This window comes from Ictidomys tridecemlineatus, chromosome 9 (genome assembly GCF_052094955.1).
Source record: "Ictidomys tridecemlineatus isolate mIctTri1 chromosome 9, mIctTri1.hap1, whole genome shotgun sequence".
Classification (NCBI taxonomy): domain Eukaryota; kingdom Metazoa; phylum Chordata; class Mammalia; order Rodentia; family Sciuridae; genus Ictidomys; species Ictidomys tridecemlineatus.
This window is the reverse complement of record NC_135485.1, coordinates 70,482,257-70,509,502: the sequence shown is the minus strand read 5'-3', so window position 1 is coordinate 70,509,502 and position 27,246 is coordinate 70,482,257. Positions and strand designations below refer to the sequence as shown.

The 27,246-nt window shown below is 35.6% G+C and overlaps 1 protein-coding gene across 1 annotated transcript in view; it reads left to right on the top strand.

Moving 5' to 3' along the window:
• The first annotated feature begins 243 nt into the window (after positions 1-243).
• The window catches only part of LOC120892248 (broad substrate specificity ATP-binding cassette transporter ABCG2-like), a 41,022-nt gene continuing 14,019 nt past the window's right edge, over positions 244-27,246 (top strand). Inside the window, exons 1-8 of the mRNA XM_078020729.1 lie at positions 244-431; positions 4,753-4,812; positions 5,510-5,624; positions 6,178-6,335; positions 8,875-8,900; positions 18,872-18,995; positions 23,642-23,793; positions 25,595-25,842. Of these exons, the coding sequence (XP_077876855.1) occupies positions 244-431; positions 4,753-4,812; positions 5,510-5,624; positions 6,178-6,335; positions 8,875-8,900; positions 18,872-18,995; positions 23,642-23,793; positions 25,595-25,842 (1,071 nt within the window). The remainder of the gene's footprint in view (positions 432-4,752; positions 4,813-5,509; positions 5,625-6,177; positions 6,336-8,874; positions 8,901-18,871; positions 18,996-23,641; positions 23,794-25,594; positions 25,843-27,246) is intronic.

Here is a 27,246-nt window from a genome sequence, read left to right as displayed (position 1 = left end):
GACACCTAATTGGAGTACAGGTTTTTTAATTTGTATCCGCCTCTCATTATATGTTCTCAAGTTGTTCTTATCACAGTGATGTGGGCTGTTCTTTGGAAAGGAAACTACTCACTGCAGCACAGTTTAAAAAAAAGATTGGTTTAAATGTGTTCATGTTATGTTATCTCGTGTTTAAAAATTTTATTTACCTGGATTGTCAACTTACTATTGCTTTTCCCTCTACAGAAAAACAGAACTCTCCAAATGTCTTCCAACAATGACCCGATTTTAAACATGTTCCAAAGAAACTCTGATGTCCTCCCTGGGACAAGCTCCAGGGACCAGAAAGGGCCTGTGCTAAGTTTTCACAACATCTGCTATCATGTAAAAGAGAAGAGAGGCTTTCTATTTAATCAAAAAACAACTGAGAAAAAGAAACTATCAGATATCAAGTATGTGCATAAACCTTTGAAAGTATCACTTTATTAACCTACAATGAACTTCAGGTTTTGGCTATTACCAATAAACTGCTATGAATATTTGCATTCAAATATCTAATTAGACATATTGAGCTTTTTTCTTTTTGGCTAAATTAGGACTGAAATGATTGGATCACTTGTTGAGTGTATGTTTAGCTTTGAAAGGAACTGAACTAAAATCCATTCATTAAAGTGATTGTACCATGTACATCAGTCTTTGAGAAAATGAACAATTAATGTGCAATTTAGTTTCCCTTATGTAAGCCACATGGTGGAAAAGGCCTGGTGGTGTCTTTCTTTCTTTCTTTTTTTTCATACCAGCATTGAACGTATGGCACTTAACCACTATGCCACATCTCCTACTCAGCCTTTTATTATGATTTATTTAGAGACAGTTCTCCCTGTCTTGCTTAGGGCCTTACTTTGCTGAGGCTAACCTTAAACTCATGATCCTCCTGTTACATCCTCCTGGACTGATGGGATTACAGGCATGTGCCACCACACTGGCTACTTTATTGCTTTTTGGTTGTGGGTATATAATTGATCTTTCCAAACTCTAAAACAGAATGTTTTTCAATTTCACTACTGAAACATGTTTTCTGAAACAGACAAGTTTTAGTTTGGGGTACCTTTGCAGTATATGTCCTTTTTATGTTCTAGAAGTAAAGAGGTTGAAATGATAGTACCTTGTGAAAGTACTTTTCTTTTCAAATAGACCTGTTTTAAATGAATGGTCTATTTATACTTGTTCACAGTTTATAACAATTTACTCATCACTCAATCTAATAAAAACAGGTAGAACATATTTAAATATAAGATCCCTACAATTTAATTGAAGGTACCTAATTTTAAAAATACCTAATAATTGTGATTTTATTTTTATTCTTTTCATCCAGCCAGAAAATCAGAATTCAAAGTGCGGTGTTGAAGTGGGATCTAGAGTGGAAGGGAGATGAGTGTTTCTTTAGAACCTATCACTAAGAGGTACCTCCACGAGTTCACAGATACTGGGCATTAGGAGTGTCAGTGTTTTTCTGATATTTTGTGAGCCTCTTTTTCCTTTTGATGTTGTCACAATGTAATTTGGCTTTGCTCAGATACTATGACCTATGAATTCTGTTTGTGTAATAAGGGAAATAATCATTCCTAGAAAAAGCAAGCACCTTCTCCTTGTTCTCCAAGGCTGGAGAGTGGTTATAAAAGAATCTTTTGACTCAGTGTGGCTGAAGATCTATACAGAATTTGGTGTTTGTTGTATTTCCTTGATATTTTTCAAGCAACTCTCTACTTTTCTGTTAATGCTAGCCAACTCCCATTAGAAATAAAAAAGTGACAAGATAGCATAGAAATGTTGAGGCCCAGGTGGAAGAGGAATAGCAAGGAACTGAGGGCTCCTGGGCTGAGGCCAGAGCTTCTGTGTGGATTGGAATTCTGTCCATGCAACAAAACCTGCTGCCTTGCCTACTTCTTTTCTCTCTTCTGTTGGTTAAGAAATCCTGACTAGGAGACTAAGGAAAGGAATGGTGGATGGAAGGCTTTGATTTTTTGCTACATGATTAGATAGATTTGACTTATGAAAAGCTGACAAGTCTTTTGTGAAATACACAATAATTAAGAAATTGTTGTCCTTACATATTTTGTGATTAAAGAGGTAGAAAGTACCATGCTTTGAATATGTGCAGGTTGAATATATATATAATGCATACATTGCATAGAGGTTCATTTACCTTACTTATCCTTTCCAGCTAATCAACTAGGGATTCAATACAATAAAGTGGAGATTCACTTATTCAAAAAATATGGGTTTCTAGTAGGCATTTGGTGTTGTACAAAATGCTGGTGACAGAGATAAATCCTCTTTTAGTCTGAAGGATGAATCAGAAAACGGGAGCATTTTCCCTCATTCTTGTGGTGATTGACAGAAGTACTCAAAGACAGAACAAAAGCTCCTCACCCTGCATTGAGGGCCAGGTGCAAGGAGATTGAATTTTTGATAAGTGTGTGTATTGGGGGGGGAGGTTGACCATGCCCCAAGAATGACATTTAGATCCTTTGCGCATAAAGAGAACAAGACCAAAGGTTGTACCATTATCTACTAAAGTGCAATAGAACCAACAGAAATCCTTCAGGTGACTTTCATCTTTTGTACTCAGTACTCCAGATTCAGTGTGCGGTGGGTTATAGGGAAAGGAAGGAGAGAGAAGTGGTTACAGTAAGACACAGGCTGGTTGTGAAGATTTTATAGTATGAAAAAAGAGGGCCTCTGCAGACACATGCTATAAAGTGGAAAATTAAGGGGAAATGGCTTCTGAGGGTTCAGAGAATGGTGGATGGAGGGTGGGGAAACCAGGAAATAGTGGACCATAGTTGATGGACATAACTGTCTTGGTGGAATGAAAGTAGCTCCAGACTCTACCTAAACCAATGAGCAAGACTCTGTCAAATCACAGTGTTTGTGAAAATAGAAAATAAGTCACCAGCTATAGGGGGCTGATCCCTGGGCTAGAATGTGAACTCCAGGGGGCTAGAAATTTGTTTTTCCATTTGTTTATCTACTTGATTTGTTCTCATCTGTGTCCCATCTCCTAGAAGAGTATGTTGTACACACATAGTAGACACGTCATAATTGTATTGCCTGATGAATTGTGGAACAGTCACTGCTCCACATAGGAATGGTTGGAATTGCAATTCTACAGTACTGTTGTTTTCTGTAACACTGGGGTTTAGTGTCAGAGAAAGTCAAATAGCAGGATCTGTGAAATTCTTTGCCTTAACACTCACATTTTGTTCCTGATTGAATCATTCAGAATAGCTTGATCATTCCTTGAGAAAGTATGTTAAACTTGGGAAGTTTTTCAAGTAATTAAGACTTAGGGAATAATGTTTCCTGGTAATTTTAGAAGTACTTGCTGGGTAGATATTATTAAGGGAGATGTATTAAGAACTGTAGAGAAATGAGCTTTGAGAATTTAACCAGACATTTTGCATTTGGGGGATGGCTAATGATTGAACCCAAGATTTCATGAATGCTAAACACCCATAATAGCACTGACCTATACCCCCAGACCTACCCAGTCATTTGTGAGTCTTTACACTGAGGGAGGAAGGATATCAAATGAATTAAGAGTTTTCTGAGTCACAGCTGGCTCTTGCTTTACCACACTCTCATTATAATAGTCCAGTGATTTAGAGTTTCTTCAGTCAATGAACAAAGTGAAAGGTACATTTCACCCCAGCCACTAGCAACCCTAGTTTCATTGTGATAGATCAGGTGTTACAGGCCAAGAAAGGTGAGGTCATTCTGGATGTGAGTGCTGTGAGGCAGTAGTGTGGGGACTTTCATATTTTATAACAGCTGTACACTCATAGGGTATCAGTATATGAGGACATATAGCTGTTGGCTTGGATCCTACACTTGGAATAGATACTGATTCCACAGTAGAACACATCTTGATGTGCCTAGCAATTCTAAAGAGAGACTGGCATAGACACCAGAGTTCTGAATGTATAAAGCCAGACTGCTGTGTGCACTCCTTTGCCCCTCCAGTAGCCCTGCCCTTAGTTCTCTTCCTCTATTTCTTTCTTCTTAGTAGTTTCACCTCTTATATTTAGGACAGCATTGAGCCTATTTGACTTCTTGGGCCTTAGCAAAGTCAATAGTGCCATAATTACCCCTTCTGCACTATCTGATTTTTCACTGCCCTCAGGCATACACTTGATTTGATTGAATCATAGTTGCATCCATTTTCTGAGAGAAAATGGTTTCTTATATTCTGGAGTGCTTTATTCCACTCTTGAATTTCTACTGAAGACACATTAATTTTTGTTCTGATGAGATTCTAAAAGTGAGAACACTGGTGCTTATAAGTCTCCAAATCAGTGGTTCATTCATTGTGTCTGACTTGACTGAGAAGCAGGTGAGGGGATTTGAAGAGGCTGATCATCAAACATTATTCAGAAGTTGTTTTAAGAGGCATAAGAGTAATACAGATAATTGATGAGAACTTACTATTCATTTTGTGATCTGTGAACATAAATGAAAATATGTTATTTCCCAAACAGCATTAATGGTTTCAAGATATTTTGGGAATGTGAGGGATTTTTCTTAATTCCTGACTATTGGATGATATCCTATGTATGCTAGACTTCTATTAAGAATGACTTATATTCTTTAAGTTTCAGTGCTTGTTATCTATCTGGAATTTCATCAACTAAACGTATTCAATGCAGCCTCTAAAACTATAGAACACTTTAAAAACAGAAATGCTAAATCAGTATATTTTTGTGTTTACAGTGGGATCATGAAACCTGGCCTTAATGCTATCATGGGACCCTCAGGTGGAGGCAAAACTTTGTGAGTACAATAGAAAGTATAATTCAAAGTCCTTTTGGTGCTGCTGTTTCAATGTTCTTTGAAAAATCATAGGCATTTAATGGACATTCCTGGTCTGATCCTAAGTAGTGTATATCACTTGCTTTTACACTAGCTTGTGGTTTTAATCATAGGACCAGTCTTTTTAAAATTCAGTATGAGTAACACAACATGATAAGGTGATAAGTCATAGCAGCTGTCCTTGTTATCAGCAAATGAGGAAGGAAAATAAGGGAATACTATTAAAATGGAGAGAAGGAGCTGAAGTTCTCAATGAGCACATGCATCTGAGATAAAAAGATCCTGCTACTTGGGTTGGGATCATCAAGGTAAGGGTCATTGGGACTCTATACTGGATAAGCCAATGATCTCTTGCTTTAATGTGTTTGGGATTTTGTATAGTACATGAGGAAAAGGAAGGTAAGAATTTCTGTATGTGTGTGTGTGTGTATGTGTGTGTTTGTGTGTGTGTGTGTGTGTGAGAGAGAGAGAGAGAGAGAGAGAGAGAGAGAGAGGTAGAGAGAGAGTGTGTGTGTATGTGTGTGTACAGACCATATGTTAAACCATACGATTTTTTGATTAGTTCATTTTTAACATGAACAAAATTTGGATTCTGAGTATGTGAGAGTTGTAGCCTTTGTAGGAAGGAAAAATCTTACAACATATTGTCCTTTTATAGGTTGTTAGATATCTTAGCTGCAAGGAAAGATCCAAGTGGTTTATCTGGAGATGTCTGGGTACATGGAGTACCTGAAGATTCCAATTTCCCACATAATACAGGTTATGTGGTACAGGTAAGTATTAGTGATTTTGCCTGTTAGGTTTCCCCTGTTCCTGTAAGGCAAGAGCCTTGGCTTATAGTTTAGTGTGCTTCCAATTGAACATGCTCAGAACCAACTTTGTTTACACCACATTTATAAAAATTGAGGGAGGAGTCAAAAGGAGAGATAGAAAAAACCTGGAATATTAACTTTTAGGCAGTGGTGTCAATTCTAGCTCTCCTATCATTTACAAAAGGATCTATTGTTGTCCTTTTTGCCCTTCATTCACCTCTCTTTTTCTCCTAAAGGATGACTTTAGCAATTCCTCATTGAAAGATTTGTAAGTGAAGTGTCTAGAAGGCATAATTTTGTGTGTTCCACCTGGGTATGCAAATAGGGAGTGAAAATGCTTCCCTTGGGCTCTGAGGCTGTGTGTGTAGAGTTACTGAAATTCTTAGAGTTGAATGTTCACAGTAGCTAGAACTTTCCTTTGGGTTTGTTATTTTCATATATTAAATTACATACACTGAATTGATAGTCTTACAAAAGACACACTGTTTCTCAAGAAAATTGCATTTGCCTTCAGGATGATGTTGTGACAGACACCCTGTCAGTGAGAGAAAATATATGGTTCTCAGCGGCTCTTCGGCTTCCAACAACTATGTCAAAACAGGAAAAAAATGAGAGGATCAACAAGGTCATTAAAGAATTAGATCTGGAGGAAGTGGCAGATTCCAAGGTAATGTAAGAAACCTGATAGAATCATAACCAGGAAGGAGGGGCTCCCACATGGGCAATGCGACCTTAATCAGAAGTTTCCCAAAGTTTGTGTTGTCGAAATTGGTGGTTTTCTGTGGTGATGAGAAAAGTGATTATTTACATACTAAGAAGAGGGAAATTATGTGAAGAAACAATCTTAACTCTGTCTTGTCCTGTTGAAGGGTACTTAGTTTGCTTATCTAGCTTGGCTGTTGTGAATTTTGCTACTATATACACTGCTGTGCATCACTGTAGTATGCTGATTTAAATTTTCCTGGATATATACCAAAGAGTGGGATAGCTGGTTTATATGGTGGTTTCATTTTAGGCTTTTGAGGAATCTTCATACTCCATAATGTTTGCACAAATTTGCAGTCTCATCCCACCAACAATGTATGAGCATACCTTTCCCTCCACATTCTCACCAACAATTATTATTATTTGTATTCTTGAATGTCACCTTTCTGACTAGAGTGAGATAAAATCTCCATGTAGTTTTAATATATATTTCCCTAAGTGCTACTGATATTGAACATTTTTTCATGTACTTGTTTTCTGTTTGTCTTTCTTCATTTGAGAAGTGTCTGTTTAATTCTTTTGCCCATTTTCTGGTTGGTTCATTTTTTTCAATTGGTGTTATAGTTTTTGAGTTACTTTTATTTTCTGGAAATTCATGCCCTTTGTGAGGAGCAGGTAGGAAATATTTTCTCCCATTCTGAAGCTTTTTCTTCACACTTAGTTCTTTTCTTTACTGTGCCAAAATTTTTGTGTTTGATTCCATCTCATTCATTGATGTTTTTAATTATATTTCTTGTGTTTTAGGAATCTTGTTAAGAAAGTGGTTTTCTGTGCCATCATGTTGAAGTGTTGGGCCAATATTGTCTTCTAGCAGATGCAGCATTTCTAATTTCTAGGTCCTTGATCCACTAAGTTGAGCTTTGTGCAGTCTGAGAGATAGAACCTAAATGTCATTCTACTCCATATGGATTTCCAGTCATCCCAGCACTATTTGTTGGAGAAGTTGTATTTTTTTCAACATGATTTTGGCATCTTTTTCTAGTTTTAGGTAACTGAATTTATGGGACTTTGTCTCTGTGTCTTCTACTCCATTCCATTAGATTTCATATCTGCATTGATGCCAGTACCATGCTGTTTTTCTTTCTATAGCTCTTTAGTATAATTTGAGGTTCAATATTGTGATGCCTCCTGCTTTTCTCACTAGCAGTGAATCTGTACAGTGCTTTAGGTAGAGTGGCCATTTTGACAATATTAATTCTGTCTGTCCAAGAACAAGAGATGTCTTTTCATCTTCTGAAGTCTACTTCAAATTTGTTTTAGTGTTCTATTATTTTCATTGTAGGTGATGCTTCACTTCCTTTGTTAGATTTATTATAAAGGTTTTTTTTTGAGGCTATTGTGAATAAGATAGTCTTTCTAACTTATTGTAGTGATATTTCATTTTTCATCTTAAATTTTGTTTAAGTTTTTATCTCTTTCTTTTAGTTAGTTTGACTAAGAGTTTATCTATTTTGTTTACCTTTCAAAAAAACCCACTTTTTTTCATTGATCTTTGGATCTACTTTTCATTCTCAATTTCATTGTTTTCTGTTCTGATGTTGATTATTTCCTATCTTTTATTGATTTGGGTGTTGTTTGTTCTTGTATCTTAGGGCCTTGAGATGTAATTTTAGATTACTTACTTGTTGCACTAGCTCAATGTTATAAACTTTCCTCTTGGAGCTGTCTTCATACTGTCCCAGAGATTTTGATATGTTCTATCACTATTTTCATTTATTTTTAATTTTTTTTTATTTCTCCCCTTATTTCTTCTGTTATCCATTCACCCTCAGAAGAGTATTATTTAATCTGCTGGTGTTAGAGTGATTTCTGTTTTTTTATCTTTTTATAATTTAAATTTTCATTCACTTTTTAATTTTTTATTATTATTTTTTAAATTTATATATTATAGTAGAATACCTTACAATTCATATTATACAAAAAGAGCACAATTTTTTGTATCTCTGGTTGTATACAAAGCATATTCACACCAATTCATGTCTTTATACATGTACTTTGGATAATAATGTCCATCACATTCCACCATCATTTCTACCTCCAAGCCCTCTCCCTTTCCCTCACACCCCTCCCTTTCTTTCCTACCCCTCTGCCCTATCTAGAGTTCATCTATTCCTCCCATGGTCCCCTCCCTACCCCACAGTGAATAAGCCTCATTATATAAGAAAAAAAATTCAGCTCTTAGTTTTTTGAGATTGGCTAACTTCACTTAGCAAAATTATCTCCTCCAACTCCATTCATTTACCTGAAAATGCCATGATGTTATTCTCTTTTATTGATGAGTAATATTCCATTGTATATAAATGCCACATTTTTTTATCCACTCATCTACAGAAGGGCATCTAGGTTGGTTCCACAGTTTAGCTATTGTGAATTATGCTGCTCTAAACATTGATGTGGCTTTGTCCCTGTAATATGCTGTTTTTAAGTCCTTTGGGTATAGACCGAGGATAGAGATAGCTGGGTCAAATGGTGGTTCCATTCCCAATTATCCAAGGAATCTCTATATTGCTTTTCATATTGGCTGCACCAATTTGCAGTCCCACCAGCAGTGTATGAGTGTACCTTTTTTCTCTACATCCTCACCAACACTTATTATTTGTTTGTCTTCATAATAGCTGCCATTCTAACTGGAGTGAAATAATATGAAATATTAGAGTAGTTTTAATTTACATTTCTCAAATTGCTAACGATGATGAACATTTTTTTCATATATTTGTTGACTGGATTGATTGTATATCCTCTTCTGAGTAGTGTCTGTTCAGGTTCTTGACCCATTAGTTGATGGGGTTATTTGGGTTTTTTTTTTTTTTTTTGGTGCTTAGTTTTTTGAGTTCTTTTTATACCCTAGAGATTAGTGCACTATCTGATGTGTGAGGTATAAATATTTGCTGCCAGGATGTAGGCTCTTTATTCACCTCACAGATTGTTTCTTTTTCTGAGAAGAAACTTTTTAGTTTGATTCCATTTCATTTATTGATTCTTGGTTTTAATTCTTGCACTATAGGAGTCTTATTAAGGAAGTTGGGGCCTAATCCCACATGATGGAGATTAGGGCCTAATTTTTCTTCTATTAGGAGCAGAGTCTCTGGTTTAACTCCTAGGTCCTTGATCCACTTTGAGTTAAGTTTTTTGCATGGTGAGAGATAGGGGTTTAATTTCATTTTGTTATGGATTTCCAGTTTTCCCAGCACCATTTGTTGAAGAGGCTATCTTTTCTCCAATGCATGTTTTGACTGCCTTTGTCTAATATAAGATAATTGTAATTTTGTGGGTTAGTCTCTGTGTCCTCTATTCTGTACCATTGGTCTACCAGTCTGTTTTGGTGCCAATACCATGCTGTTTTTGTTACTATTGCTCTGTAGTATAGTTAAGGTCTGGTATAGTGATGCCACTGGTTTCACTGTTCCTCCCAGGATTGCTTTAGCTATTCTGGGTCTCTTATTTTTCCAGATGAATTTCATTACTGCCTTTTCTATTTATATGAGGAATGCCATTGAGATTTTAATTGAAATTGCATTAAATCTGTACAGTGCTTTTTAAAATCTTATTGTTAATTTCCAATTTCATTCCTGTATGTTATGATAAAATTCAAGATATTATCTCTGTTTTCTGATATTTGCAGTTATTTGTTTTGTGACTGAAAATATGGTTTGTTTCAGAAAATGTTCCATGTGCTATCAAGAGGAAAGTGAATTTAGGCACTGATGAATGAATTATTCTATAAATGTCTCTTAGGTCTCTGAATTAATTTAACTTTTTGTTCTGTAGAATCTTTACTTGGTTTTGGTTTGGTTGATCTATCCAGTGTTGAGGGAGAAAATTTAAAGTCACCCAGTATCAATATATTTTGGTCCATTTTATTCTTAATGTTGATAAGGGTTTGTTTCATGTACATAGATACTCTGTTGGTTGAGGCATTAATCTTTGCCATTATTATCTTATTGCTATATAATTTCCTTTAACAATATGAAGTGCCTTTCTTTCTCTCTTCTGATTAATTTTGGCTTGAAATGTACTTTATCTAATATGACAGTAGTTACACTTGATTGTTCATTAGTCCTACTTTAATGGTATATCTTTTCCTCTCCTTTCACCTTGAGTCTAAGGATGTCTTTGCCTGTGAGGTGAGTCCTTTGCAGAAAACATACAGTTGGATGTTGTTCTTTATTCTGGCCCTTCATCCTATGTCTTTTGATTGATGATTTTAGACTATTTACATTCAATGTTGTTATTTAGAGATGGTTTATATTTCTAAACATTTGAATTATTTCTAAAGTTTAAAGAAGACTTGATTCCTCTTTAATTGACTATTCTTCTTGAGCACTTCATTCCTATGGTGCTTTTCATTTTCATTCATCATTTCTTCTTCATGAAAACTTTCATTGTGTATGTCTTGTAGTGCATGCTTATTAGTTATGAATTATTTTGGTTTTCATTTTTTATGAAATTTTTTAAAAATTTTTCAATTTTGAAGCCTAATTATGCTCGTGTAGAAATTCTTTGTTGACATCCATTTTCTTTTAGAAGTTTATACATTATACCAAGTACTTCTAGCTTTTAGGGTCTAGCTTGAGAAATCAATTGAAATATGTTTTGGTTTAGTTTTTTTTTTCACATCTTCATACATGTATTTTGTATAATTATGACTGTCTCCTTCCACCACCCTTGTTATTCCCCTTCTCTCTCCATTTCCCTCCTACCCCTATTCCCTGTGTAGAAGTAATCTTCCTCCTATGCTCTCCCTCCCTAACCCACTTTGAGTCATCCTCCTTATCTCAGAAAAAACATTTGACATTTATTTTTTGGGGATTGGCTAACTTCACTCAGTATAATCTTCTCTAATGCCATCCATTTCTCTGCAAATGCCACAATCTTATCTTTTTTAGTTCTGAGTAATAATCCATTATGTATAAATGCCACATTTTTTAATCCATTTATCCACTGAAGGACACCTAGATTGGCTCCACAGTTTAGCCATTGTGAATTGTGCTGCTATAAACATTGATGTGGCTGTGTCCCTGTAGTATGCTGTTTTTAGATCCTTTGGGTATAGTCCAAAAAGGGGAATAACTGGGTCAATTGGTGGTTCCATTTCCAGCTTTCTAAGGAATCTCCATACTGCTTTTCAAAATGGCTGCACTAATTTGCAATCCCACCAGTAGTGTATGAGTGTACCTTTTCCCCTGCATCCTCGCCAACACTTGTTGTTTGTCTTCATATGACTGCCATTCTTACTGGAGTGAGATGGTATCTTACAGTAGTTTTGATTTGCATTTCTCTGATTGCTAGAGATGATGAGCATTTCTTCGTATATTTGTTGATTGATTGTTTATCATCTTCTGAGAAGTGTCTGTTCAGGTACCTGGCACATTTATTGATTGGATTATTTGTTTTTTTTTTTGTTGTTTTTTTTTTTGGTGTGTATCTTTTTGAGCTTTTTATATACTCTAGAGATTAGAGCTCTGTTTGATGTGTGAGGGGTAAAAATTGGTTCCCAGGATGTAGGCTCCCTGTTTACCTCACAGATTATTTCTTTTGCTGAGAAGAAAACCTTTTAATTTGAATCCATCCCATTTGTTGATTCTTGGTTTTAATTCTTGTGCTATAGGCATCTTATTAAGGAAGTTGGGGCCTAGCCCCACGTGATAATGATTACGGCCTACTTTTTTTTTTCTATTACACACAGAGTCTCTGGTTTAATTTCTAGGTTCTTGATCCTTTTTGAGTTAACTTTTGTGCATGGTGAGAGATAGGGATTCAACCTCATTTTGTTGCACATGGATTTCTAGTTTTCCCGGCACCATTTGTTGAAGATGCTATCTTTTCTCCACTGCGTACTTTTGGCACCTTGTCCAATATAAGATAGTTGTAATTTTGTGGGTTAGTTTCTGTGTCCTCTATTCTGTACCATTGGTCTACCAGCCTTTTGTGGTACCAGTACCATGCTGTTTTTGTTACTATTGTCTGCAGTATAGTTTAACATCTGGTATAGCAATACCACCTGTTTCACTCTTTCTGCTTAGAATTGCTTTATCTATTCTGGGTCTCTTATTTTCCAGATGAATTTCATGATTGTTTTTCTACTTATAGGAGGAATGCCATCAGTATTTTGATCGGAATTGCAATGAACCTTTATAGTGCCTTTGGTAGTATGTTCATTTTAATAATATTAATTCTGTCTATCCATGAGCAAGGTAGATCTTTCTATCTTCTAAGGTCTTCTATTTCTCTCTTTAGGGTTCTGGAGTTTTATTGTTTAGATCTTTCACCTTTTTTGTTAAGTTGATTCCCAAGTATTTTATTGAGGTATTTTATTGAGATATTTATTTTTGAGATATTAGGAATGGGGTAGTTTTCCTCATTTCCTTTTCAGAGAATTTTTCACTGATATACAGAAATGCCTTTGATTTATGGGTGTTGATTTTATATCCTGCCACTTTTCTGAGTTCATTTACTACTTCTAGAAGTTTCCTGATTGAATTTTTTGGGTCTTCTATGTATAGAGCAAATAGTGCTACTTTAAGTTCTTCTTTCCTAAAGTTATTTCTTTAACTTCTTTTGTCTGTCTAATTTCTCTGGCCAGTGTTTCAAGAACTATGTTGAATAGAAGTGGTGATAGAGAACACCCTTGTCTTATTCCAGATTTTAGAGGGAATAACTTTAGTTTTTCTCAGTTTAGAATGATGTTGGCCTGAGTCTTAGCATAGATAGCCTTTACTATGTTGAGATAAGTTCCTGTTATCCCTATGTTTTCTAGTGTTTTGAACATAAAGTGGTGCTGTATCTTGTCAAATGCTTTTTCTGCATCTATTGAGGTGATCATATGGTTCTTATCTTTAAGTCTATTGATGTGATGAATTACATTTATTGATTTCCATATGTTGAACCAACCTTGCAGCCTGGGGATGAGTCCCACTTGATCATGGTGTATAATATTTTTGATATGTTTTTGTATCTGATTTTCCAGAATTCTATTGAGGATTTTTGCATGTGTATTCATTAGAGATGTTAGTCTGAAGTTTCCTTTCTTTGAAGTGTCTTTGTCTGATTTTGGAATCAGGGTGATATTGACCTTGTAGAATGAATTTGTAAGTACTACCTCTTTTTCTATTTCCTGAAATAGATTGTAGAAAATTGGTATTAGTTCTTTTTAAAGATCTTGTAAAACTTGGCTGTATAACTGTTCAGTTCTGGGCTTTTCTTGTTTTGTAATATTTTGATGTCTTTTTCTATTTCCTCACTTGATATTGGTCTGTTTAAGTTGTGTATATCCTCCTGACTCAAACTGGGGAGGTCATATTACTTTAGGAATTTATCAATGCCTTCACTATATTCTATTTTATTAAAGTATAAAGTTTAAAAATAATTTCTAATTATCCTCTGTATTTCTGTAGTGTCTGTTGTGATATTGCCTTTTTCATCACATATGCTAGTAATTTGAGTTCTCTGTCTTCTTCTCTTCATTAGCATGGCTAAGGGTCTGTCAATCTTATTTATTTGTTCAAGGAACCAACTTTTAGTTTTGTCAATTTTTTCAATTGTTTCTTTTGTTTTGATTTCAGTTCTATCTTGTGGTGAGAGACGTGTGTTAAAATCACCTATGATTATTGTGTTGTGGACTATTTGACTCTTGAACTTGGGAAGTGTTTGTTTGATGAACATAGGTGCACCATTGTTTGGGGCATATATATTAATAATTGTTATGTCTTGTTGTTATATGGTTCCCTTGAGCAATATGTAGTGTCCTTATTTATCCCTTTTGACTAACTTTGGCTTGAAGTCTACTTTATTTGCTATGAGTATGCATTCCCCTGGTTGTTTACAAGGTCCATGTGAGTGGTATGATTTTTCCTAAACTTTCACCTTCAGTCTGTGTATGTCTTTTCCTATCAAATGAGTTTCCTATAGGCAGCATATTGTTGGATATTTTTTTAACCCAATCTAGTAGCCTATGTCTTTTGAATGGTGAGTTTAAGCCATTAACATTTAGGATTACTATGAGATATGGTTTGGATTTCCAGCCATATTTGTGGTTTTTTGTTGTTGTTGTTATTTAACTTGACTTGATTTTCCTCTTTGATTACTTTTTTCCTTTAGTGTTCTACCACCCACTGTTGGTTTTTATTGTTATTTTTTATTTCTTCTTCATGAAATGTTTTGCCAAGGATGTTTTGAAGCACTGGTTTTCTATTTGCAAATTCTTTTAACTTTCATTTATTGTGGAAGGTTTTTATTTCATCTTCATATCTGAAACCTAATTTTGCTGGATATAAGATTCTTGGTTGAAACCCATTATTTTCAGCCTTTGAAATATGTTTTTCCAGGATCTTCTAGCTTTCAGGATCTGTATGAAAAGATCAGTCATTAACCTAGTTGGTTTCCCCTTTATGTAATCTGCTTTCTTTCTCTTGTGGCTTTTAAAATTTTCTCCTTGTTCTGTATGTTGGGCATTTTAATTATAATGTGTCTTGTTTTGAATCTTTTATAATTTTGCACATTCGGTGTCCTGTAGACTTCTAGGATTTGGATTTCTTTTTCTTTCTTCATTTCTGGAAAGTTTTCTAATATTATTTCATTGAACAGATTGCTCATTCTTTTGGTTTGGACCTTAATACCTTCCTCTATCCCAATAACTGTTAAATTTGGTCTCTTTATTCTATCCCATATTTCTTGAATGTTCTGCTTATTGCTTCTTATCAGTCTCGCTGTGCTGTATACGTTCTTTTTGAGATGATATACTTTGTCTTCATTGTCTGATGTTCTTTCTTCTAAGTGTTCTACTCTACTGTTGATACTCTCATTTGAGTTTTTAATTTTAATTTGATTTATCATTTCTTTCATTTCTAGGATTTTTTATAACCTCTATCTTCCTGTAGATTTGATCTTTTGCCTCCTGGATATGATTATGTAATTCATTATTGAAGTGATCTTTCATTATCTGCATTTGTTGTCTAATGTCTTTCCTGAGACTCCAGAACATCTGAACCATGAATATCCTGAAATCTTTATCTGACTTTCTTTCTGCTGTAGATGTTACCTCTTCTAATGTTGTATTGTCTTGCATTGTTTGTGGTCCTTTCTTTCCTTGTCTTTTCATGATGCTCATGTTTCTTTCTAGCTCTGTGAATCTGTTGTGTTATTGTTTTTCCCTTATAGATTTATATTGCACTTGTATAGTTCCAAAATTTCTCCTTTGTGGGTAAAGACAATGTTAACAGTTCCCAATATCAACAATCCATCATCTATTAACAGGTTTTCATTATTAATACATTTATAGTTAGTCTCTACGTCTAGAGATGTTGGATTCAATCATTATTTAAAATATAGTCATTATTTTCATAAAAACCATACCATTTCTGGTGGTGTACAGAGAACTGATTCGTGCGCAGAGCCATCAGAAGTGGTATCTCCTCTACTGCGCCATCTTTGCTCCTTGGTTTAGTTTTAAATGTGACCAATCCTTTTTCCCTTGAAGTTTTTACAATTTTATCCTTATTCTATAGGTTGTGCATTTTTTAATAATGTTTCTAGGTAGGGATGCCTTGTAATTTTTGTATAATTTGAGTACTTTTGTATCTTTTATTTGAATTTCTATCTCATTCTTAAGGTTTGAAAATTTTTCCAATATTATTCATTGAAAAGATCATGAATCCCTTTATCCTTTATCTATCTCAATGAATCTTAAGTTTGGTGTTTTAATAATATCCCAGATTTCTTGAATATCATTTTTAGAATTTCTCTATCTTTACTGAAGTGATCTTTCACTTCCTGTATTTTACCTCCAATTTTGCTTTTTACATCTTTTTAGGTAATAGAACATTTTAACTATGAAATTCCTAAATTATTTTTCTACATATCCTCCATGGCAGTGTCCATGCAGTCGATTGTTGAAGCATCATTGGTTTGGGGTTGATTTGTTCGCTTGTTTTTCATACCATTTCTATGACTACTCATCTATTGGTATAGTTTTCATTTATTTATTAATGGAGGGACTACTTGTGAGTTTCTTTCTCTTAAGAGCCCTGGATTGATAGAATATCCAAATATTTATTTACTTTTTCAGTGTATCACCTCTGCTGATCCTAATATCAGCACCACTTTTTAAAATGCCAGTGAATCCTATTTACCATAATCTTTTCAGAGCCAAGTTTCATACTATTCAACCTTATACGAAATAAAAACTTTTTGCTATTTTTTCCCGCAGTTCCCCATATATACATGTAAACCTGTAATAAAGTTCTGAAACAGCTCAAAAAATAGTTAATAGTTATTAAATTTAGTACTGTAACCTTAAAAGAGGAATAAGGGCAGGGGAGAAAGATAGGCCAAAAACAATTTGAGAAAAGATAGACTGTAAAAATAAAGAGAGAGAAAAAAGATATAAAATATAATTCACACCCAGATACAAAGGCAAAATAGATGGATGATGAGTATTTAAGGTAGTATTGGATAATGCAAGAGAATGAATCAGGGATATGAATAACAAGTATAAACCAGAGAAATGAAAACAAAGATAGGAAGATTGACACCAAATAATACTTTAAACCATTATATAAAATACATTCAAATGGATTGAAGGTACAGTGTTGGCTGTTGGGATCACTACTCTCATTCATGTTAACGAATTCTGTAAATTATCAAAGTTGATGTTAGAGTTTTTTATAGTAAACCATTCCAAGGTAAAGAACAATGATGCTGAATCTTGGTTTGGATTTCAGAGGGGTTTGGACATGTAGCAGATGAACACCTTTCTTTGGCTGTGGATCTCTCCTGAGTTACACTGGTGTAGGAGCCACCTTTCACCATTTTTGTTTGCTGAGCTATTGAGTCAGGTTTACTTTGGAGCTGCTATTTTTTTTAACTGATTTTGTCTTTCTAGGAAAGCACTTTTTTTACTCTCTTATTTAGCTGCAAGCTGGCACTTCCATTGGTTGTTTGCTTAGTTTTCCAGGCAAAATGTACAAAGTTGTTGGCTTCTTACAATCATAAAGTCTCATTGATTGAAATAATTCATTTTTTAGTTCTTTATGATCTGAACATAACAAAAATGTAAAAAATAGTTTGATTAATGATATGAACAATTACCTAATAATTAAAGTATTAATGCCACTGTATTACTAATAATATCATTCACTTCAGTTGCTCATTTTCCCCCTTTTCTCCCATACTAACATAAGAAAATAAGCACATTTCCTTACCTTACCAATATCAGTATCAGTGAAAAAATGGACAAAGTCTCTGTATTAACAACTGTTTTATGACTATATTTATATCCATTCACATTTCAATAATTGTTCCCAAAGGCCTTATTTATTGGTTTATAATAATTATAAAGATAATAGATTTCATTGTGGTATATTTAGACATTTAAATAATACTTTGAACTAGTTACCCAAATGTCTTTTATAGTACTATTGTTAATGGAAACCAATCAAGGGCCATAAGAAGCATTCAATAATGATATGTTTAGAGACTCCAAATTCTAGATGTGTTTGCTACTTCCTACCTCCCCCAGAGCTTCTTTATTCCCTTTCCACACATATACTGGTGAGAAGATTGGGCCAGTTGCCCTGTGAAATATCCCCTCTTCTGGGATTTTCTGAAAAGATGTATGAGCAATTCTGAGGTACATTAAACTGTAGAAAGAATTATTGTGAAAAATTATGAAATGGAAAAGATGTGGATATGGTATGATGGGTAGTATATATTTCTTGCTCCAAGGTGATTCTCTTTTTTTCAATCCAATTTGGATCCTTTGTGGAGATGGTGTGTCTGTAGGAAGTGGTCACAACACTGTAAAAGATTATTATAGGTAGTGTCCTTTATATTTCCTCCTATTTTATTTGTTTGTTTGTTTGTTTATTTTTGGTACCAGGTATTGAACCCAAGGGTTCTTAAACATTGAGCTATATCTCCAGCCCTTTTTTATATTCTATTTAGAGACAGGATCTCACTAAGTTGCTTAGGGCCTCACTAAGTTGCTTAGATCCTCACTAAGTTGCCCAGGCTGGCTTTGTATTTATGAATTCTTGCCTCAGCCTCCCAAAGTACTGTGATTGCAGGCATGCTCCACTGAGAACAGCTCTTCTCCTAACTTAGTAGTCATTTCCCCATTTTATAGGCTTTTCTTTTCTTTCTTTTTTTAATGTTTAACTTACTCTCTTAAAACTAACTATTTTGTGAGGAATTCACAGGACTATTAAAATAATGAGCTTCATATCAGGTGCAATCACTTGAGAACTTTGCACTGGGGCTCAGCTTCCACATGTGGTAGAGTGAAACCTCCCCCTTCTCCTATGTGTCATTTACTTGCTGTTCAGAATAATGAGGAAAATTAGGTAAAGTGTCTCTAGCAGAACTGCTGGTGGTTAATTCACCAAAAGATAGTGATGATGAAAATTTGTGAAAATGATAATATTTTGTGTTTTAGGTAAAATCTAAAGGAGAAAGAAAAAGGACTAGTATAGGAATGGAGCTGATCCTTGATCCTCTCATCTTGTTCCTGGATAAGCCCACAACTGGGTTAGATGGGAGAACAGCTAATGATGTCATCAGACTCCTAAAAAGGTAAATGCTATGGCAACATTACATTTCATCTGTTTACTATCTGATCACTTCCAGTTACCGGTATTCCTGGTGCACAAGATTCAGAAGCTAAAAAAAAATAGTGTTCCTTTTTTTTTAGCAAATTACAGTCAATAAACAAGAAGTATATCAAGAATGATGAAAAAAACACATAGGGAAGTAAGGTCATGGTGAGGGCAGGGAGCCATTTTAAACAAGAAGGTCAGAGAAGACCACAAGCATGTTACGCCTGAGTTGGGAGAGAGTGAGATGTGCTATAAATCAGAAGAGTGTTCTGGTTGGAAGAAGCAGCCAGTTGCCCTGAGATGGAGCATGTCTTATGTTTGTGGAATATCATCAAGGCCAGAAGGACAGACCCAGAGACTAAGGGGAGTGGAGGTTGCCTGATGAACTGTCACAACAATGCTACAGATTGGGGACTCAACAACAAAAAATTTTCTTATATCTCTGGAGACAGAAAGTTGAAACTAGTGTGTCTTCTGGTCATTTCTTCATTAGTTTGTAAATGACACCTTCTCCCTTGTGTGTCTGTGTCCTAATATCCTCCTAACTGGACGTAATCATATGAGGACATCATGATGATCTCATTTAAACTTAAAGACTTCCTTGATGGTGCTATGTCCAATGTGGTTACATTCTGAGGCACTGGGAAATAGGACTTCAACATCTGAGTTTGGGGAAGACAAAGTTCAGCCAATGAAATGTATTTAGGATGTGAGGTGAAGTTGGGCTGATGGCAGATTTCATGGATCTCATAGACTATCAAAGAAGTATGGCTTCTCCTGTCACTAGGGGACATAGTGATATTTTGAGAGTTTTAGAGCACAGCAATGGATGTGGGGAAGACTGCAGTTAGGCAAGGATGAGAGAAGACCCAGTGAAGGAGCTGCTGAGCTTCAACCAGAATGGTCATGGTGAGCAGAAGGTGGTTTCTGTTTTCAAGGGAACCAATAGGATCAAGTCAGGATTTACACCCGGGATGGGAGGATTAAGACAATGACTGCTGAGATCTGGGGCTTGAAGAAGTGGAAGAATGAAATTAAATAAGTGGGATTTCCTTTATCAAGAAAGAAAAATGGCCAGGTGGGGTCCCTCCAGTGGCTCTGGAGGCTAAGGCAGGAGAATCACACATTAAAATCCAGCATCAGCAAAAGCAAGACTCCAAGCATTCAGTGAGATCTTGTCTCTAAATAAAATATAAAATAGGGCTGGGGATGTGGCTCAGTGGTTGAGTGTACCTGTACTCAATCCCTGCTCCCCCCCAAAAAAAAAAAAGAAAGAAAGAAAGGAAAGAAGGAAGGAAGGAAGGAAGGTGGGAAGGGATGTTTATAGGAAATTTTTCAATAGTTGAGATTTATACATCATCTTTTTTTTTCTTTTTTTTTTTATGCCATCTTGGTGGGGCATAATTTTTGCTTGTATTCTTGTGATTATCCCACTTTCCTACGTTGACAACTAGCACCAGGTGGCTCAATAGCCTAAGAAAGTCTTGACTCAGACATACTCAGCCATGAGTGCAAATGCACTGACCAGTTCTTCCTCTACTGTGTTGAAGTCAGGTTTATACTAGAGCATAAAACATGGGGGAATAAGAGGACCTTGGATTCAAGTCAGTGCCTTGTGTTCCTCTCCACTGTGCATCTTATTAACATCAATATCTTAGGTTTGTCAGTCAATTTCTCAGAGTTCCAGTTTCCCTTTTAATAAAATGCAAGTGCTACTTTATAAAGTTACTGTGGGAATTAAATGAGGTCACATATTTATATGCATATGTGTATAAATACATATACATATTTGTCATGTATGCATATTAAATAGTCAACTATGTGATATCCAAAAGTGAGGTTATACATCATCTTTAAAAATATAAACATATTTCAAACTGACAGAAAGTATCTAAGAACAATACAGATGAAATCCTACTCTTCTCACGTGGATTCCCCTCTGTTACTTTTCATTCCATATGCAGCCCCTCCTGTCTTCTCTGCTGTTTCCCACATAGACTTTTCTGATATCATGTGCTACTTCAACCTCCAATCAGGGAGGACATGCCATCATCTGCACTCCACAGTTCACTCCACAGATATTGCTTTGCCAGTATCCAATCGGGGCTATTCAAATTTCCACAGTTCTCCCTACTGTCTCTTTTTCCTGCCTTTTGGGGATCCTGTACAGAAATATATTTTTCCTGTATTTTTTCAATCTGAAAAGTTAATGGTGTGGCACACTGCAGGGTTTATCCCAGTGCATGTTGTATGAGCTGACTCAGGCATGAAAGGATGCTGAGTTCTCAGTGAAATACACCTGGGCATGCAACCTACACAGCCTTTATTGTGTAAGTGTGGTGCACATATATGTATATATAGATGCTTCCTAAAAATACATGCATGAGTAGAGATATATCTATATTTATTGCTATTTCTGTTATTGAATATATTGAAAAGCCCAGAAACTCATAACAACATTTCTGATGCCAATCTGACACCTCTGTCTTACTTTTAGTCTTTGCTATTTTTACATTTGTAAGTGACTTCAGACATGGAGATATTCAACTCCCATTATCTCAAAATATGTACTTACTTTCTTATGCAGTAATTTATTTGTTTAAGGAAGCCAGTCTCCTGGTAGCTATGGTCTCTCCCTTTGTCCAGCACCTCTAGAAACTCCTCTGCCCCATTGTTTTAAGCTGCCAATCACACTACTTTCATGGTCTCCCTTCTGTCACAACATTGCTTCCTCTGATGCCCATGACTCTTTGAGCAAGTGTCTATGTTACAAGAGAGGAAACAACAAGAACTGAAGATATGTATGGGTTTAAACTTCTTAAGTTTAAGATGTCATTTACACATATAAGATGACAAGACACAGGTCTGGAGTTCAGGCCCCATTACAGAACATATGTCAAATATTTTTATTCACTCACGTTTTCTTTGTGGGTTGCTCTGCTTAGCACACAGTCCTCTTTCCTCATGCCCAGAGCTTTGGTCAGTCCTTCAGGAGCACTGCTGAACATACTCATTACCTGGGTACTTGTTGAAATGCAGATCCTATTTCTCTAGGTTCCTGGAAGGAATCAAAGTTCTCTACAATAGTTTTAAAGAATTACTGACAATGATTCAGTTAGTCCTCAGACTCCACTTTGAGTATTAGAGCTCTCAGGTATCCCATGTCCATCTTCCAGTCCTTTCTCAGCTTCTTATTGTCAGTTGACTTAATTTCCAATTTCCTTTGGAAGGGTTCAACATGGTCCTCTTTGGTCCTCTCTATTAGTTATCTTCTTCACCCAAAACAACTGCAACACAAGCACACAGACAGACACTGCTTGTTGTGTTACACAGAAAGGCTTCTTATAGTTTTGAATTTTAGACCTGTTCACTTCACACTTTGTTCACCTTGTATCTCTTTTCTTAGCTCACTATCATTGGGAATTTGGATATTCTACTTTTATCACCTCCAAAATGGGTTATCACTTTCCCTTTTTTGTTTATAAGGAGCCATTAACTTCTTCAAATCCAATCATATTGAAATTATAGACCTTATCTCTTTTTTCTCTTTGAGGAAGATCATCTTTGGATATATTAGATATACTAGGTGCTTATCAAATTCTTAAATTGAAGTGATTCTCCTCATAAAATATTTACAAAACAGTTTGGGAAAGTTTTTTTTCCTTTGTTTCTTATACCCATAAGTAATAATTCCTATAACAGGTAGGTGAGAAATGTTTCTACCATAAAATCAAACCAGACTCAGATTCCAGCCTTGCCACTTAGTAACTGTGAGCCATTGGTTAGTTACTTGACCTTTAAACTTTATATGTCAAAAGAAGAAAATACTAATATTATAATAGCCTTGTGAAAACATTGTGGAAATTCAATTTATCTCTAAAACATATAGCTAAGTGCTAAATAACATTCAAAGTGCTTAACAGTATTTATGTATTACTAAGGTAGGATGAAAACCAATTACTAAAGAGCCAGAATACTTAAATGATCAATGAAAATTTGTATATGACCATTCTTCTAATACTTCATTGATAACTAGTTTCAAAAGTGAGTATGATAATCTAAGATACTTGTTAATAATATGGACTCTCTATTCCAACCACCAGAGATTGTATACCAATTTCCCTGAATTCACTGTCTTGGAAAACTCTCTAGAAAACTGCATTTTCACCAATTTCTAGTCAACTCTAGACTGCTAAATAAATAAACTTTAAGATTCTTTAGTCTTTTAATAAAAGCATTGAATTTAAATATTCTCAACTACCATGTATGTAATGTGTTGAGATGAGAAATTTGTAAGAAAAAATCAAGTTGAACTGAGAGGAAAAGCTCTACTGGCAGAAATAACTATTTTACAAAATATTGCAAGGTTCAGATATTTTGGATGGGGGATACTGGGGATTGAACCCAGGGACACTTGACCACTAAGCCATTACCCCAGCCCTATTTTGTATTTTATTTAGAGACAGGGTCTCACTGAGTGCATAGTGCCTGCTTTTTCTGTGGCTGGCTTTGAACTTTGATCCTCCTGCCTCAGCCGCCTGAGCTACTGGGATTATAGTCGCGCACCACCATACCAGCAAGGTTCAGATAATTAATGATTTATTATTTTCCTTTTTCACTTAGGATTTCTGAGCAGGGACGCACGATCATCTTCTCCATCCATCTGCCTCGCTATTCCATCTTCCAGCTGTTTGACAGCCTCACCATACTGGCCTCAGGAGAACTAATGTATCACGGTCCTGCCCAACGGACTTTAGAGTACTTTGAGTCTGCAGGTGCGGTTAAACATTTTATGCCCTAGATCCTTCATTCATAGACTCCTGGCAAAGCCGAGGAGTCCCCAGGAGTGCTATGGGAATGCTCTTTGATCTTGCATACACTTAACTGGGATGCCTCCACTCTAAAACATCTTTGGTCAGTTCAATGCCAGAATTCTTTTTCATTTTGCAGCATTTTTCAGGTCTCTCCCCTTTTTCTGTCTTATTTGAATATGCATGGGGTGTGTGTGTGTGTGTGTGTGTGTGTGTGTGTGTGTGTGTGTGTGTGTTTCATGGGACTTTTTTCTCCTTTTCAGTTATGTTGACCTTTCCCTGAAAGTTCAGTAATTAACATGTTGGACTCACACTTAGTATTCTGTCAGTTGAACTTTTTTGAAAAGTTCCAAACAATTGCCTTTTTAAACATGTAACAGATTGTGATATTGAAGTGTTTCCCCTGACACATAATTTTGCTCTGCCTTCTTCAGGGCTTGTGGAGATGTTTCTTAGAAACATTAAATTGAATATTTAAGTCTTGAATGTTTGGCCCTGAAACTGATATAATGGGCCAAAATTTCTGGTCTGTCTGGTTCTTTCTATTTCAGACTGAGTACTCAGATTTCTTTAATGGTTTACCTATCTGCTTCACTTCAGGGATATGTGGATACGATTATAGATGTTTATCCATGACCCCAAATGAAGTTGTAAATAAGAAATCCTTCTTAATTTGTTTTTATTAAATATCGGTCACTTAAAAAAACATCAAACACATGTGATTTGGGAATCCAGGGAATATGAACTAAAGAGTCAGAGCTCAGGCCAAATTTAGATGTTGAGGTGAGAGGTCAGGTTTGCTGTGCTGGTCATGTTCTCTCGATAATGCTTCTCTGGGAATTTGATGTCTATTTGGAATTATGGCAGCTTGAGAGATGATCATTTGGAACTCTAAATTTAGTAGGTTGCAAAGCAACATCTGCTAACATAACTACTGCTATTCTAGTATTCTCTAGGTGAACTCAGAGAGCACAGTTCACCAGAAACTTAATATCCGTTCTAGGATCTACATTTAGATTGATGAAGAAGTACTAATAAACAGTAGAGTATATTGATAGCTGCTTGGATTTTGAATTTTTATGAGAGGTAAGCCCTAATGTAAGATGTTCTGAAGAGTCCAAGAATAGTTTGGAATACATTTTTTTGTTTTTGTTTTTTTTTTTTTTTGCCCGAGAGAGTTGTTGAAATGTTATGTGATTGAATAAAGAAGAGGAAAGGATAAATTAGAGAGGGCAGAAGAGAGCAAGAAGATGAGGAAAAATTTGTTCAGTCTGCCTTCTCTACCCCTCACCTCCAGCATCCTCTGCATATAAGTCTTCTTTACCTTCCAAGACTATCAGCTTGAGTTCTTGGGGTGTCTTATTTTGTAGGTTTTCCCTGTGAATTCTACACTAATCCTGCAGAAATATTCCTGGACTTCTTTCATGGTGTAATAAAGAGAGAGTCAGAAGAACATGAAGGTATATGAACATTTCACATTTTCACATTTTTTGCCTGAGGTTTAGCAAAGAGGTGATTCATGAAAACATGACCTTGTGAATTTACATATTAATGTGATGAGCAAATAGACATTGTCAGTGAGTGCTGTGGGCATTTTTATTTGTGAATGTACATGCTAATTCCTTTTTGTACTCAAGCTTCAAAACATAGGAATTGTACAAATAAAAGGTCAAGAGAAAACTTGTGAAATCAGGAGTAATTTGTTTATAATGAGTTAGTACTCTATGCAGTAATCTGTGACCTGTTATCCTCTTCCATTCCAAAGCTAACAAGACTGAAATGCCTTCAAAAACAGATGATTCACAGATAAAAGAATTAGCTAATAATTTTGCCAAGTCCACTTTCTACAAAGACATAAAAACTGAACTGCATGAATTCAAAAGGGATGAGAATAAGAGGTGCTGGGTCAGGAAGGAGATTCCTTATGTCACCTCCTTTGGTCATCAGCTTATTAGTCTCACCAAGCGTTCATTCCAAAGCTTTGCGGGTAATCCCCAGCACTGTATAAATGAGGTAAGTGACAAATTCTTCCAATTATGCTGTGAAATACCCATGTGAGAGCTATTTGTTTCTAATATGGATTTATGCAGGATTCTTTTTTCTTCCACCCATCCTTCCATTTATTTGTCATGCCCCCTCTGTTTGGATTTTAGAAACAGCCAATCAATCTAGTGTATTATCTTTGATATCAATAGTCCCCCAAAACTCATGGTTGAAGGTTGGTCTCCAAAGGAACAATATTCAGAGGTAGGGCTCTCTGGAAGTGGCTGTATCATTTGACATAATCAACGGACTAATCCTTTGATGGATTCATAATTTGATGACATTATAGGAGGTGATGTAAGCTGTACCAATCAGGATCTAGTGAGAGGAAGTAGGTCAAGGTTACCTGCCTTGGAAGTGTTATGTTGTCGCTGACACCTTCCTTGCTCTGTTTCCGGACTGCCATGAGATGAGCAGCTATCAGCCTTCACACCCACATGCCTTGAAGTTCTGCCCCACCTTACTCTTAAACCAGCAGAATCTGAACTGACATGTCTAAAACTGTGAGTCAAAATAAAATTTCTCTCTTACTTGGTTTTCATGTTGCTGTGACCAGGATCCTGACAAAAACAACTTAGAGAAAAAAAAAAAAAACATTTATTTGGGGATCATGGTTTCAGAAGTTTCAATTCATAGAGAAGTGACTGCATTGTTCTGGGCCCATGATGAGGCAAGGGCTCAGCATAAAATGCTGTCCAGCTCATGATGGGGTCAAGAAGTAGAGAGAGGGAGCAGGGCTGCAGGAAGAACAATGCTTTCAGGGCACCCTCTGCTTTACTGCCAGTGACTCATCTCTTTTAGCCACAGCCCACCTGCATGCAGTTAGTGCCCAGTCAGTCCATTCAAACTAGGACAGATAAATTAGATTACCCAATTCAATCATTCACCAGTGAATTTTCCTGTATTATCATAGGAGCTTTTGGGGGACATCTAATGTCTAACCGTAACATGTTCTTTCTTGGTATTTTAAATTTTTATTTTTGTCACAGTGAAAAGTTGAGAAACACAACAGGTAAAAAGCAATTGAGTTTTTACTCATGTAAAGCTCTTTAAATGGCTTTTGTACTATATAACTCAAAAATGTTGATGATATATATATACATATACACAATGTAATGGATAATGTTAGTCAAAATTTTATTTGTTAAAAATGTTCAGACAGATATTATCAACCACATATGGAATTTTCTGAGAGCTGTCCATTGTCATTTTTTGACTCATTCCAAAGATACATTGAAATATCATGTGTTCCATTTGGAGACTCTACTACACTAGTGAATGAAATAAGTAAAAATAAAAATCTCTGCTTGTGTAGATCTTTTTTCCATATGAAGAAAGGGAAATGATAGATGAATAAAGAAAATACAGACTATG